Genomic DNA, 16,443 nt, shown 5'->3' on the forward strand with positions numbered 1-16,443 from the left:
CCCTACAGAAAAGAAGGGCTGGCACACGGACTATCCTGAGTTCTTAATGCTGGAATAAAAATTATATTTTCCCCAGTGTATTGTTCCCCCACACCAGCCCAGAACAGTTAACTTTAGTCAATACTATTCACTGCAATTGTCATTATCTTCCCCAAAGTGCTTTCTGGGTAACCTCATTATCCGCCAACAAAGTCTCACAGAGACATCCAGGCAGTGAAAGAGCTGCTAATGATGTATCTAGCTTCACGGTGAGACACAGTAAGTCACAGTGCCCAAGCATTTCCTCTCCTTAAAGAGGATGCTGGCCTCACACAGCTCTTGCAAAGGCAAAGGCGTTGATTGTAGTCTGGACACAGTGACTTTTTTTTTTATTTCCAGCACTTGTAAATTGTGTTGTTGTGAGCAGTCCTGTTAAGACAGGACATGCTTTATTACAGTGAGCAATTTCCTCAGTTTGTGCTTTCTAGTTAGTGAGAAAACGCCCCATTTCAATTCCTGGAAAAGGACTGGAGAGAAGCTGAAGAGAATCATAGAGAATCCATGATCACTTAGGCAGAAACTGCAGTCCCAGGAGGAGCCTATTTGGTTGCGCTATCTTTCCTAAGTAGCTGCTAGAGACATCTGCTTTATTCAACTTGTTCTGTATCACTGAGAAAAATTAATGTGGACTAGATAACTGCGCTATCTGGCATGACCTTCTCCCGGTATTTAGAACTATTTTTTTTCCTAAGAAGCATAATGATATATGGAATAAGGAAAAAAATTGATCTTGAGGGTGGTTTTTAGTTTAAAAGAGTTGCACATTCTTGGCTAACGCTTGGGACACCCACCTTTGTGCATCTTCTTGGCTCAGTTTGATCACATTCCTTAGGCTCTCTACTCCCTATTCTCAGCAATTAAATGTTGAAGTGCCTTGCTGTGTTATCGGGGTTGCAAGTTCAACTGTCTGATGTATGACTCACTTCGGGTGCCCTTTCTTTTTTCTTTTTTCCCACAAAAGAGAGCCATTTGTTATACATCCAGAATCGAGAAGTCTTTATTACTCTTTGACTGCTGCAGGAGAATTCTCTTCTTGGTAGGGGGAAAACAGCAAATCGAAAGAGGATTTCATCCACGAAATCACATCCAATATGAAAGTAATTGCTAGGAGTTCCAGGTCACTGTGTGTATTGGAACAAAAGGGGGATAGGATAAGATATATTACTTTGATTTGCTACTCCATTTGAATACTTCAGTCTACTAGAGTTACAGTAAAAAAAAATGTATTAATGCTTGTTTATCCTAAGCAGGGGGTTTCTTACTATTTTGTTTTTCTGTTTTATTTCCACTTGTTTGGTGACTACTGCTCAAAACCCATTTATTAGGTGCTTCCTATAAGCCAAATACACTTAGTAATCATCAAATTTATTCCCATATATACAAGGAATACTTTATGAGTACATTCTGGAAGATAGAGAGAAGTATCACATGTGGCCCTTAAGGCTTAGCACCTCTTTGGAGATGTGAGATACAGAATAAAAATAGTTATTTAATGCTTGGCCCAATACCAACTCCGTTAGCATTGGGTCTAAGAAAACCAGGACTTGAAGGGAGCAAAAGGGAGAGTAAGTGTGGGTGTAGTATATAAAAATCATATGCTAGACGAACACTGGTAGCCATGCTAGGTTAATTATCCTATGCATCATGCTCTTTTTTGTGACATAGAGATGAAGATAGTGACAATCACACACCACTGTGTGAGTGGACATGAGCACTCAGAGACAATAAGGCACTAAGGTATGCCAGTCATTATTATTTTATAGTATGAGGATTACAAGAGGCCAGGATCTGACACCTGAGCCTGATCATACCAGAAACATGACACCATCAAAAATTTAAGCAAGAAAAAATGGTTGGGTATGTAGGCTCTTGATTTCAGGCCAGTACTTGGGGAGATTAATGCAGGAATATCACTATGAGATTGAGGCTACTCTGAGCTGTAGAACTGTAGAGTGAGATTCTGTCTCCAAGAAAGGAGGGAGAGAGGGAAGGAGAGAGGGGAAGAAGGAGAGAGAGGGGAGGGAAGGAGAAGAAGAAATAGGAGGCAAGGACAGCAGGAAGTTGAGCAAGGCCATCATTGAAATAAGTCTGAGAAAATAATGTGTCCACAATGACAAGGGAGGATTATAGCTGCCTTCTTTCATGGGTTGCTTCAAAATTGTTTTAAAAATCTCCAGTGCTCAGCTATGATGGAATTATTCAAGAAAAAAGAAAAATTACTTGATTTTTAACCCAGTTTCCCATAGGGTAGAATTGTGAAATCTATTAAAATGTGATAGGAGTATAAGATGATATGGAAAGAGTGGTAGGTTGCCAACCTTCTGGAAGGGGCTCTCCAGAAAGACAAGATTTTCCCATTCTAGTATAATTAAGTATCAGTTTCCTCATAAGGTTTTGGGGGTTTTCTTCCTTACTGTTCCTTCCATCTTTGCATCCTTTCATCCTTCCGGTTTTGAGACTTACCATGGCTCTTGCTCCCCTTTATCCTTGGAGACAAGAGTTTCAAAATGGAGCCACACGCTAGTCCTGAACTTGTAATCCTTCCACCTGTGTCTTACCAGTGCCAGAATGTTGCTTTCTCTTTCTCTGTGCTATCCTGTCATTCTGTTTAGTTGAACACATCAATTAAGTAGATCCCACTGCCTTGTTTCTACATTGCTGTTGGCCCTCCTCCTCTGTCTCTTATCCTTCAGAGCATTTCTTCTTAGGACTTCTGGTTCATATAATGTAGACAAAGTACCCACACTCCAGGTAATGAATATAGGAAAACACCTTTGAGGTTTGTTATATGAGATGGTTAAAAGTTTTCCTAATTGGAAGGCAGGGTAGTAGGCATAGGCAGTCCACCTTTCCTGCTCATCTTCCTTCTTTGTTCCTGGTCCAGAAGAGGTCTAAAATGTTACCTTCCCAACATCTCAGGGCCATGAAAGGACTTGGTATGACATGAACCCTGAGAATCAGCTCTCCTGAATAGACTACTCTTGACAATCCATGCTTCTCATTAACTAAGATGGGGCATTGTCACTATTTTTCTTACTATGTAAGAAAAATAAAAAAGCCACAGAGGATGAGAAGGATGTGGGTGTTACAGAGAAATAGCGTTCTATTGCATGAAAGTGTTGAAAATATGATGGAAGATAAATTGTCATTCTTTTAAAAAAACATGTATGAATTATAAGCATTATTGTGGATTTAAAACAATAGCTGACCTTAACAGTCTAGATAAAACAGTAAAATTTTAAGAAGACATAGATAAATGGAGGTAGATTTGAATAGGGTTCACACTACAAAAGAATGCTACAATATTTACAGGTACTTACGGAAAACCAGTCCAAGGCAGTGAGGCTCAAGTACAGTCCTGAAAGGAAGTGGAAAGGGAATTGTGCGACTATTCAGGAAAGAGGATCCCAGGATAAGGGCAAGAAGAGAAAAGACTTAAAGGAGTTCTTTGGGGTTCATGAGTAATGGCACATAAACTAGTGTAACTGGAGCAGTGTGATTAGATACACAGGCTCAGAAGATTGCTTAGTTGGTAAAGTGCTTGCCCCTTAAGCAGGAGGAGCTGCTTGATCCCCCAGAAATATATAAAAGCCAAATGCTGCCCTGCTTTTAATTCCAGGACCAGGAAGGCAGAGACAAGAGGATCATGGTGCTTGCTGCTCTGAGGTCCATTGAGAGAAAAGATGGAAAGCAATTGAACACACACACACACACACACACACACACACACACACACACACACACACAGAGAGAGAGAGAGAGAGAGAGACAGACAGACAGACAGACAGACAGACAGACAGAGACAGACAGAGACAGACAGAGAGACAGAAACTGAGAGGGGGAGGGGAAGGGAGAGAGGGAGAGAGAGAGAGAGACTGAGACCTGAGGTCATATGCACCATGTTCTAAGCTATGGTACAGATGTCATTTATTTAAAATCTATTATTATTATTGTTTTGGTGGGGTGTTTTTTTTTAAGACAGGGTCTCAAGGAGCCAGGATTGGCATCAAGCTCTTGCTCCTCCAGCCTTCACATCCCAAGTGCTAGAATTATAGGTATGTGGCAACATACCTAGCCATTTTAACTATTTCATACAAACATGTTACATGTTAATGGGATAGCATGAGTTTGGGAAACAGATATACATTGTATCATGTTTAAATTAGATTGAACATATATTTTATTTATAATTTCTATATTGTGAAGACTTTCAGTCCTTGTTATTGTGAAGTGTGCAGTACATTTCATAATCACATGATGATGTAATAGCACCCCAGAGCTGCTTCTTCCTCCCTGGCTGTTACTGATGACCCCTCCCCCACTGCCTTTCCTCTGCACCTTCCACAGCTTGGATTTTGCTCTAACATTAGTGGAAAGCCATTGCAAAGTTTGGGAAACAGGCTCCTTGTGGATATCACAGGATTCTGACTCCAATTTAAGTAGTGACCACTGTGAACTTAAATATGTTTTACTCCCTCTGTTAGGCAAGGTGGGTGGATATATGTCCTGTAAAATAATTATGTATTGATATCCAAGGACTAGAGAGGTCTTTTAATAAAAGCTGTGATGTAGAATTATTACTTTACCATCTACCTTCTTTCTGAAATGTACAAAAATATTTACCTGTACACTAAATACTTACGTCTTGGGAAAGTTTTAAACATCATGCTTCTGTTTCTTCTTGTGTCTGTAGGTTTGATTTAGGATGTTCCTTTCTTCTTTGAAAAATGGACTTATAAACTTCAGAGAAGTTAAAACCCTAACACATAGTGGTGCTAGAAAGATGCCTCAGAGGTTAAGAGCACTTGCTAATCTTGCAGAGGAGGCAAGTTTCAGGTTTATCATCACTCACATAGAAGCTTAGAATCATCTGCAACTCCAGTCTCAGGAGATCTTATGCCCTCTGTTGGCTTCCGTTGGCATTAGTCGTGCAAGTGGTGCACATACATGGAGGCAAAACACCCATACACAAAAAATAATTTAAATAATTATTAAAAAAAAAACAGATACATCCTTGAGTTTGAATTTTAGAATGAAAAGAGATCATAGCCACCTCCCAATCTGTTGTTCAACTCACAAACCAATTTCTACACAAAGTTGATTTAAAATAATTCCTAATCCACACCTGTGTGGTCATGGCTACTCTGGTATCTGAGGCAAGAGGATCGATTGACCCAGGAGTAAAAGGTTATCCTGAGCAGTGTAGTAAGACCTCCATTTCAAAAAAGAGCAAACGAAATAATTCCTTGCTGTGCAAACATTGTGCTTCTAATGTGCAGGCTCACAAGTGTTTGTGTGTATTGGGAGTATAACTGTCAGCCCAGGTAAGTTAATATATAACTTGTTCAATGAGCTTCTCATGCTGTGCAGCTTCTGACCTGTAAGTGTATGTGGTGGGGAGGTTCAGGGGGGTTGAGATAACTGTCACTAGGAAAGCTAATGTGTCACTTATTCGTGTTCAGTGAAATGATTGTAGAGTCTGACAAAATTATTTTCTAAATCATCTGACCTGGTCCAACCATGTTACAAGCAAGGAGACTAAAAGAAGGATATTGTCACAGGAAGTCCTGAATGATGGGCAAGATCTAAGACGTTGACACATCTGTTGCTTCCAGGTGCTCTTTTAGGCAGATGCTCTCGTTGATTTGTGAACTAACCACCTCCAGCATTACCGGGAGGTATAATTGCTAAGTTATGTGGAGTGATTTCCTACAGTTTCGTAACCCCTTACTAATCTTGGAACTGGCGGCTGCTGCAGAATGTCTTTGCTGGGTGAGACAGCTGTATGTGCAAGCATTTGTGCGGACTGTAATTGGACTCCAGGCTACACATAGTTTGCTCTTTGTCCTTCCTTCATCTGGCTTCTCTTTATGGTTGACTGTAGGATCTGCATGCAGATTTGGCCAGCTGCATCACTAAATCTATATAATTTGAGTTTTAGATTTGACCACAATTAAAATTTTAATTAGGTTGCAAGTTTTTTTTTAAAAATTCAGATTAATTTTGCCCAGAAGATATATTCTGATTTTTTTGCCGTGTAAATACTGTCATAACATTTAAAAAAAAGTCTTATTTGCATCAAGTCTCAGTGCTCAGTAAATTATTCACTAAAAACAAGCTCAGAGTGTAATTTTAGGGTTTTCTGGTTCCATCATTTTATTAAGAGATGTGAACCATTGTCAAGAAAAATCCATAAATGTAAAGAATATCATTACCAGTTTTATTATTTCTTTTTGAAACAGGATGTCATATTGCCCAGACTGGCTTTGAACTCACTGTGTAGCCAGGGATCCTTCTGCTGATCCTTCTGCTTCCTGAGCACTGAGATTACCGGCATGTGCCAACCTGCCCAGCTATACTAGTCATTTTTGTTTAACAATTTTCTTGTGTGCGGGAGTGCCTGTGAATTTGGATTAATGATGTAATCTTCTAAAATACTTCTCTGGCACCAACCACTTTAGTTAAAGGTTATTCAACTTGCATATAATGTATGAAAAACATAAATGCACATACAAGAACATTTTCTGTATTTTTGAGTCTCAATAAAGTAATATTTACTTGAGGCACTAAAAAATAGGCTGGTGTTTTCTGCTTGGTCTCCCTTCTGTTGATACAATGTATACCATATGGCTACTACCTGAAATAGAAGCTGCAGCATTTATCAGTCTAACTTGGTAAGGGGTACTTAATACTGGTTTATTTATGTATACATTTACAAATAGATAACACTTAAGTCCAAAATGTCTTTAAGCATTATTTTATAAATTTTTTATTATATATTTCTTTACTTACATTTCAAATGTTATTCCCCTTCCTGGTTTCCTGTCCATAGGCCCCCATTCCCTCCATTCGCCCTCCCCCATACACATGTTCCCCCCCATACATTCCCCTTATCCCCCCCCATATTCCCCTGTACTGGGGGTCCAACCTTGGCAGGACCAAGGGCTTCCCCTTCCACTGGTGCCCCAACAAGGCTATTCTCTGCTACATATGCAGTTGGAGCCCTAGGTCAGCATGTATTGTCATTGGGTAGTGGCTTAGTCCCTGGAAGCTCTGGTTGGTTGGCATTGTTGTTCTTATGGGGTTGCAAGCTCCTTCAACTCTTTCAATCCTTCCTCTAATTCCCCCAAAGAGGGTCCTGTTGTCCTGTTCTCAGTTCAGTGGTTTGCTGCTAGCATTGACCTCTATATTGGACATGCTCTGGATGTGTCTCTCAGAAGAGATCTATATCCGGTCACTTTCAGTATGCATTTTCTAGCTTCATCAATCTTATCTATATCTTATATATATATATATATCACATGACGACCAGGCTCTGAATGGCCATTCCTTGAGTCACTGCTCTAAACTCTGCTTCCATATCCCCTCCTATGAATATTTTCCCTCTTTTAAGAAGGAGGCAGAGCATCTGCATTTTGCTCATCCTACTTCTTAAGCTTCCTGTGGTCTGTAGATTACATCTTGGGTAATTTGGGCTTTTTCGCTAATATCCACTTATCAACGAGTGCATACAAAGTATGTTTTTCTGTGATTGAGTTACCTCACTCAGGATGATATTTTTTAGTTCATTCCATTTGCCTATGAATTTCATAAAGGCATTGTTTTTGATAGCTGTGTAATATTCCATTGTGTAGATCCACTCCTCTGTATCCACTCCTCTGTTGAAGGGCATCTGGGTTCTTTCCAGCTTCTGGCTATTATAAATAAGGCTGCTATGAACATAGTGGAGCACGTGTCTTTTTTATATGTTGGGGCATCTTTTGGGTATATGCCCAAGAGAGGTATAGCTGGATCCTCAGGTAGTTCAATGTCCAATTTTCTGAGGAACCTCCAGACTGATTTCCAGAATAGTTGTGCCAGTCTGCAATCCCACCAACAATGGAGGAGTGTTCCTCCTTCTCCACATCCTCACCAGCATCTGCTGTCACCTGAGTTTTTTTATCTTAGCCATTCTCACTGGTGTGAGGTGAAATCTCAGGGTGGTTTTGATTTGCATTTCCCTTATGACTAAAGATGTTGAACATTTCTTTAGGTGCTTTTTGGCCATTCGAAAATCCTCAGCTGAGAATGTTTTGTTTAGCTCTGTTCCCCATTTTTAATAGGGTGATTTGGCTCTCTGAGGTCTAACTTCTTGAGTTCTTTGTATATTTTAGATATTAGCCCTCTATCAGATGTAGGATTGGTAAAAATCTTTTCCCAATCTGTTGGTTGCCATTTTTTCCTAATGACAGTGTCTTTTGCTTTACAAAAGCTTTGCAGTTTTAAGAGGTCCCATTTGTCGATTTTTGATCTTAGAGCATAAGCCATTGGTGTTTTGTTCAGGAAATTTTCTCCATTGCCCATGTGTTGGAGACTCTTCCCCACTTTTTCTTCCATCAGTTTGAGTGTATCTAGTTTGATGTGGAGGTCCTTGATCCACTTGGACTTAAGCTTTGTACAGGGTGATAAGCATGGATCGATCTGCATTCTTCTACATGCTGACCTCCAGTTGAACCAGAACCATTTGTTGAAAATGCTATCTTTTTTCCATTGGATGGTTTTAACTCCTTTGTCAAAGATCAAGTGGCTATAGGTGTGTGGTTCATTTCTGGGTCTTCAATTCTGTTCCACAGATCTACCTGCCTTTCTCTGTACCAATACCATACAGTTTTTATCACTATTGCTCTGTAATACTGCTAAAAGTCAGGGATGGTGGTTCCCCCAGAAGTTTTTTATTGTTGAGTATAGTTTTCGCTATCCTGGGTTTTTTGTTATTTCAAATGAATTTGCAAATTGCTCTTTCTATCTCTATAAAGAACTGAGTAGGAATTTTGATGGGGATTGCATTGAATCTGTAGATTTCTTTTGACAAAAGGGCCATCTTTACTTTATTGATCCTGCCAAACCATGAGCATGGAAGATCTTTGCTTCTTCTGAGATCTTCCTCAATTTCTTTCTTCAGACACTTGATGTTCTTGTCATACATATCTTTTACTTGCTTGGTTAAAGTCACACCAAGATATTTTATGTTATTTGGGAATATTGTGAAGGGTGTCATTTCCTTCATCTCTTTCTCAGCCTGTTTATCCTTTGAGTAGAAGAAGGCTACTGATTTGTTTGAGTTAATTTTATACCCCAACACTTTGCTGAAGTTGTTTATCATGTTAATAGTTCTCTGGTGGAACTGTTGGGGTCACTTAAGTACACTATCATATCATCTGCAAATAGTGATATTTTGATTTCTTCCCTTCCAATTTGTATTCCTTTGACCTCCTTTTGCTGTCTGATTGCTCTGGCTAGAACTTCAAGAACTATATTGAATAAGTAGGGAGAGAGTTGCCAGCCTTGTTTAGTCCCTGATTTTAGTGGGATTGCTTCAAGTTTCTCTCCATTTAGTTTGATGTTGGCTGCTGGTTTGCTGTTTTTTGCTTTAACTATGTTTAGATATGGGCCTTGAATTCCTGATCTTTCCAGGACTTTTATCATGAAGGGATGTTGAATTTTGTCAAATGCTTTCTCAGCATCTAATGAAATGACCATGTGGTTGTTATCTTTGAGTTTATTTATATAGTGGATTACATTGATGGATTTTTGTATATTAATCCATCCCTGCATCCCTGGGAAGAAGCCTACTTGAACATGATGAATGATCGTTTTGATGTGTTCCTGGATTCGGTTTGCAAGAATTTTATTAAGTATTTTTGTGTCGATGTTCATAAAGGAAATTGGTCTGAAGTTCTCTATCTTTGTTGAGTCTTTGTGTGGTTTTGGTGTAGGTGTAACTCTGACTTCAAAGAAGGAATTTGGTAGTGTTCTGTCTGTTTAAATTTTGTGTTATAATTTGGACAGTATTGGTATGAGGTTTTCTATGAAGGTCTGATAGAATTCTGTACTGAACCCATCTGGACATGGGCTCTTTTTGGTTAGGAGACTTTTAATAACTGCTTCTATTTCTTTAGGAGTTATGGGGTTGTTTAGATGATTTATTTGTTCCTGATTTAACTTTGGTACCTGTTATCTGTCTAGAAAATTGTGCATTTCTTCCAGATTTTCCAGTTTTTTTGAATATAGGCTTTTGTAGTAGGATATGATGATTTTTTAAAAATTTCTTTGGATTCTGTTGTTATGTCTCCCTTTTCATTTCTGATTTTTTAAATTTGGATACACTCTCTGTGACCTCTGGTTAGTCTGACTAAGGGTTTATCTATCTCGTTGATTTTCTCAAAGAACCAGCTCTTGTTTTTGCCGATTCTTCGTATAGTACTTTTAGTTTCTACTTGGTTTATTTCAGCTCTGAGTTTAATTACTTCCTGCCTTCTACTCCTCTTTGGTTTATTTATTTCTTTTTGTTCTAGAGATTCAAGGTGTACTGTCTAGCTGCTGACACATGCTCTTTCCTGTTTCTTTTTGCAGGCACTCAGAGCTATGAGTTTTCGTCTTAGTGTCGCTCTCATTGTGTCCCATAAGTTTGGGAATGTTGTATCTTCATTTTCATTAAATTCTAAGAAGTCTTTAATTTCTTTCTTTATTTCTTCCTTGACCAAGTTGTCATTGAGTAGAGCATTGTTCAACTTCCACGTATATGTGGACTTTCTGTCATTATTGTTGTTATTGAAGACCTGTCTTAATGAGTGGTGATCTGATAGGATATATGGGATTATTTCTATTTTCCTGTATTTGTTGAGGCCTGTTTTGTGACCAATTATATGGTCAATTTTGGAGAAGGTTCCATGAGGTGCTGAGAAAGTATATCCTTTTGTTTTAGGATGAAATGTTCTATAAATATCTGTTAAATCCATTTTGTTCATAACTTCTCTTTGTTTCTCTAGTCTCTTTTTAATTTCTGTTTCCATGATCTGTCCATTGATGAGAGTGGGGTGTTGAAATCTCCTACTATTATTGTGTGAAGTGCAGTGTGTGCTTTGAGCTTTAGTAAGGTTTCTTTTATGAAAGTAGGTGCCCTTGCATTTGGAGCACAAATATTTAGGATTGAGAGTTCATCTTGATGGATTATTTGTTTGATGAATATGAAGTGTCCTTCCTTATCTTTTTAATGACTCTTGGTTGAAAGTCAATTTTATTTGATATTAGAATGACAACTCCAACTTGTTTCTTCAGGCCATTTGCTTGGAAAATTGTTTTCTAGCCATTTACTCTGAGGTAGTGTCTATCTTGTCTCTGAGATGTGTTTCCTGCATGCAGCAAAATGCTGAGTTCTCTTTCTTATCCATTCTGTTAGTCTATGTCTTTTTATTGAGGAATTGAGTCCGTTGATGTTGAGGGATATTAAGGAATAATGATTGTTGCTTCCTTTTATTTTCGTTGTTGGAGGTGGGATTTTGTTTGTCACTCTTTTGGTTTCATTGCAAGGAAATTATATTCTTGCTTTCTGTATGGTATAGTTTCTCTCCTTGTGTTGGCGTTTCCCATTTATTATCCTTTGTAGGGCTGGATTTGTAGAAAGGTATTGCATAAGTTTGGTTTTGTCATGGAATATTTTGGTTTCTCCATCTATGTTAATTGAGAGTTTTGCTGGATACAGTAAGTTGGGCTGGCATTTGTGATCTCTTCGGGTCTGTATGACATCTGTCCAGGCTCTTCTGGCTTTCATAGTCTCTGGTGAGAAGTCTGGTGTAATTCTTATAGGACTGCCTTTATATGTCACTTGACCTTTTTCCCTTACTGCTTTTAATATTCTTTCTTTGTTTTGTGTATTTGGTGTTTTAACTATTATGTGAGGGGAAAAATTTCTCTTCTGGTCCAATCTATTTGGAGTTCTGTAGGCTTCTTGTTTGTTTATGGGCATCTCTTTCTTTATGTTAGGGAAGTTTTCTTCTATGATTTTGTTGAAGATATTTACTGGTCCTTTGAGCTGGGAGTCTTCACTCTCTTCTATACCTATTATCCTTAGGTTTGATCTTCTCATTGTGTCCTGCTTTTCCTGTATGTTTTGGTCTAGGAGCTTTTTGCATTTTACATTGTCTTTGACAGTTGTGTCAATGTTTTCTATGGTATCTTCTGCCCGTGAGATTCTCTCTTCTATCTCTTGTAGTCCGTTGGTGATGCTTATATCTGCAGCTCCTTGTCTCTTCCTTTGGTTTTCTATATCCGGGGTTGTCTCCCTTTGTGCTTTCTTAATTGTTTCTATTTCCATTTTCAATTCCTTCACCTGTTTGGTTGTGTTTTCCTGTAATTCTTTCAGTGATTGTTGTGTTTCCTCTTTAAGGGCTTCTACTTGTTTACTTGTGTTTTCCTGCATTTCTCTAAGGAAGTTCTTTATGTCTTTCTTAAAGTCCTCCATCATTATCAAACAATGTGATTTCAAATCTAAGTTTTGCTTTTCTGGTGTGTTTGGATATCCAGTATTTTCTTTGGTGGGAGTGCTGGGTTCTGATGATGCCAATTATTCTTGGTTTCTGTTGATTTGGTTCCTGCACTTGCCTCTAGCCATTGGGTTGTCTCTGGTGTTTGCTTGTCTTGCTGTTTCTGGGAGTGACTTGACCCTGCTGTAGGCCTCTTTGTCAGCACTCCTGTAGAACTGTTTTCCTGTTTCCTTTTATCCTTTCCTGCGAACAAGGGCTCTGATTTCAGGTGTGTTGGTGCTCCTGGAGACTGTCTTCCAGCTCTAGGTCCTGGCAGGAATCAAGGATCCTGCCCCTGATTTCTCTTAGGTCCTTGCACCCAGCAGGCACAGTTGGCACTATGCCATTCCCTCTTGGGTCTGGACTTTGGGCAGAGGGTATTCTTCTCTGACTACTCAGGAGTATCCACACTTCTGAGGGTCCAGCTCTCTCCACCACAGGATTTAGGTGCAAGGAACTGTTTGGTGGGATCAGTTTGGACCTGGGTGCAGATCAGAACCGTGGGTACTGGTGGCTGTCTGTTCCTATATCCCTCTGTCTAGAGGCACTGTGCAGTTTCCCCTTGGATCTGGGATGTGGGCCGAGGTGTGCAGAGGTGGCAGTCTGTCCTGCGGCCTCGGGATATCTGCACTCCTTGGTGGTCCGCTCTCTTCCCCATGCGATTTGGGTGCAGGGAACTGTCTTTAAGCATTATTATGATTATTATTATTTTACCGCTTTTTATCTCTAAAATGTGTTATCTCTAACACATCTGTATAATTTTATTGGTTCATCCTATAGAGAAGTAAATAACTGGTGTTTCGAGATGCTTTGCCAGAAGTTTATTATGTATGTAGTTGGCAGGAATGATCCGGTCAAATGATGTTCTTTTCATGATTCCTTTAAATACCAGATCACAGATCATGTTGGATCATCTGCAAATGGCAAGCTTAAATCTTAAAGCCAGCTTTTGTGCGTGAGACATTACACATAGGATGCACATTGTATTTCCTCCATAATTACTTAGAGTCTGTTTTTTTTTTCTGTCTCTGTTACCATTCTCATTCTGCAGTGGTTTTAGACACACCATCCTAGGGAATTATGGCTGGAGTAAGTTTTCCTTTCACTATGACAAATGCTTGGAACAGCCTAAAGTTTCTGACCTATTGAAAAAAAATACAAACCTGAAAGTGTTCCTAAATGCCCTTTGCTCACTCATTCATTATGTTCTATGGGAGTGTTTCGAGGGAAAAATAAAGGAACAGCATGAAGGAATTCAGGTAGTCTTCTTCTTTTTCCTCATTCCTTTGTGCTTTGCTGTGAGTTGTAGCAAAAGGCTACTCCTGTCTCTGATCTCATAGCACAGTCCCCTTGGGCCTATTGATCCAGAGTTCAGCACTGCAGACATCCAACAACTGTTTGGGCAGCTAGTGATTCTCTGCTTCCCTGGGAGGAAGCTGTATGTGGGGTTTTAGAGAGCAAGAGTCCTAGTCCACTGTGTCATACGATATAAAGGTGATGTAAATGTGTATGCATTTTTATGCTTGGATTGATGGTAATAAAACAAAATTGGAAAGGATCCAATTTTAGCTTGCAATTAGACAGAAAGGGATTCTGGGTGAACAGTCCAGTGATTCATATGTAAAAGTGCTTCATACATATTCATGTGTTAAATACTCACCATTTCCTATATATTTCCTTATCTGAGGGTAAATTACTTGAATTCATGCTATCTTTAAAGAAACAAGGAACAAAATTAAACCTTATTATTTATTCATTCATTTATGTATTTATTTATTGGGGTATGTGTGTGAATGTGTTTGTGTGTATATGTATGGGTACATGCTTACCATAGCACATGTATGGAGGTCAGAGGACTACTCAGGAGTTGGTCCTCTCCTTCTACCACAGGAGTCCTGGGTATCAAAATCTGGTCAACCAGCTTTGTGTCGAGTCCCTGACTGTGCTGAGCCGCCTTTTTACCAGTCCAGAAGTCTGATTCTTAAACATTTGTGGGATTGTCTGACTATTGTTCAGATTTGGTAGCTGGCAAAACGTTTAAAGTTTTTAGTTCAAATACACAGCCCTGCTGCTATGAGTTTATGTTATAAGTGGATCTTTGCTGCATTTCTCATTATAGGTGTTCAAGAGACGGTATTTTTATTTGACTCAACTGCCCGATGGTTCATATATTCTCAATTCTTACAAAGATGAGAAAAATTCCAAAGAGTCTAAAGGTTGCATCTACTTGGACGCCTGCATTGATGTTGTTCAGGTAAGGCTATTGCGGTAATCATTCTTTTTCTTTTGCCAAGAAGGTTGTTGTTGAACAATTGAGAACCTAAGCATTCTTTACTTCCTGGTTGATGTTATTCCCATGCCCAAATGCCACTATTGGAAATTTCTAAATCTTTTCAGTACACCACCTTCATTCAGTGCTGGTATTTAAAGGTCTATCAAACCCATTTGAGTCTGATTCCAAATTACTTTTTGATACATATTTTCTTTTAATTCTCAGCTTTTTCTCTGGGTATCCCTTGTATTGCCTGTCCTAGAGTTCTGCCTTCTTTTTTGTTTTAAGATTTCTATTTTTATCATTATTTTGATTATGAGGACTTGTGTATGTGGGTATGTGCACATGTGTGCAGGTGCCTGTGGAAGCAAGAAGGGGGCATTGGATTCCCCTGAAGCTGGAGTTACAGGTACTTATACCCTGCTTAAGGAAATTGCTGAGAACTGGACTCAGGCCCTATGTGTAAACAGTGGATACTACTAAACACTGAGCCATTTCTCTACCCCTAAGTCTTGCCTTTCTACTTCCCAATTTGCTGTTTTATGTGAATCCATCTTCTTGAGACATAGAGTGGATAATTCTGTTGTCCTTTCAAAACTTTTGGATCTTGTTTTCCTATCGCACAGAGGGAGATTTAAAAATCTTACCATGGAATTCAAGGCCCATGAGGCTTTTCCTTAGCCTATAGTCTAATTTCATCCCTTTGCAGTCCTATGTAAATCCGTGTTCTGATCACAGCACACTGTGTATTCCATAGAGTTGGGGCATGTGTGTGACTTCTTTATTTATTATTTATTTTTTTGATGCTCAGAATTGAACCTAGGGTTTTGTGCATGCTAAGCAATATTTATAGCCAATGTTTTAGGTTAACAGAAACCTCATTAAATTGTCCTTATCTTTTAAATATTGGTTTAAAATACATTTCAACCTTAAAGTGCTTTCCATTTCCTTCCTCACTCTCGTGTTCACAGGCCGAATCCAGCTCCATGTCCCCTGGGCTATCATTTGGCTGTTACCTTTATCAAAAAATCATACTTTAAATTGTGTTTTGTTCCCTTTTGGGGTTGCATTGCAAAAACCCTGTCTCACTCATTTCTGTATCTCCTACAATAATTAATAAGGCTGTGCACACCCTAGGGAGTTAGCAAATGTTTATTGATTTGGATTACTGGAGCTATAGACAAAGGTTAGGTGGGAAAGAGAAGTGCAGAGAGAGTATTTGAATGGTATGTCAATTGACAGAGAAGGGGAGCCCTGAGCTGCTGAAGAGGAAGTGGTGATTAGTTCAATAACTTCAATTTATTTGAATCCTTATTTTCAAAACTGTAGCGTTAGATTAATAAGCTGCATGTACTCTATCCAATACGATTACCTGAGGCTCAAATGCAAAGAAATTAAACCTGTGAGCATCTGTGTAAATTCAACATACTTTAATCTGGTTTTATTTAGTGTGCTAAGACTGGAACTTCAGTCTTAAGTAGACTTGGCAAGTGCTCTCCCTCTGAGTACCAGTACCAGGCCAGAAGTGCTTTTTATTTATTTATTTATTTATTTATTTATTTATTTATTTATTTATTTGGTTCTTTTTTTCAGAGCTGGGGACCAAACCCAGGGCCTTGCGCTTCCTAGGCAAGCACTCTACCACTGAGCTAAATCCCCAACCCCCAGAAGTGCTTTTTAAATACAACATAATCACACCTTTGAATTTTACTTGAAAGAAAAGAAAGGCATACATGATTTCTAGATTGTCTCAACCAGCCCTCACCTAGTGCCCTTTTTGTATTGTTCCCA

General features: G+C 39.0%; 1 protein-coding gene across 3 annotated transcripts in view; it reads left to right on the forward strand.

Annotated features, from left to right (window-relative positions):
- The window catches only part of Dock11 (dedicator of cytokinesis 11), a 183,121-nt gene that overhangs the window by 55,652 nt on the left and 111,026 nt on the right, over window positions 1–16,443 (forward strand). For all 3 annotated transcript variants that reach the window (XM_017602037.3, XM_006257453.5, NM_001191760.1), the window contains exon 7: window positions 14,500–14,634. In XM_017602037.3, the coding sequence (XP_017457526.1) occupies window positions 14,500–14,634 (135 nt within the window). The remainder of the gene's footprint in view (window positions 1–14,499; window positions 14,635–16,443) is intronic.

The sequence above is a fragment of the Rattus norvegicus genome, chromosome X (assembly GCF_036323735.1).
Source record: "Rattus norvegicus strain BN/NHsdMcwi chromosome X, GRCr8, whole genome shotgun sequence".
NCBI classification, from domain to species: Eukaryota; Metazoa; Chordata; class Mammalia; order Rodentia; family Muridae; genus Rattus; species Rattus norvegicus.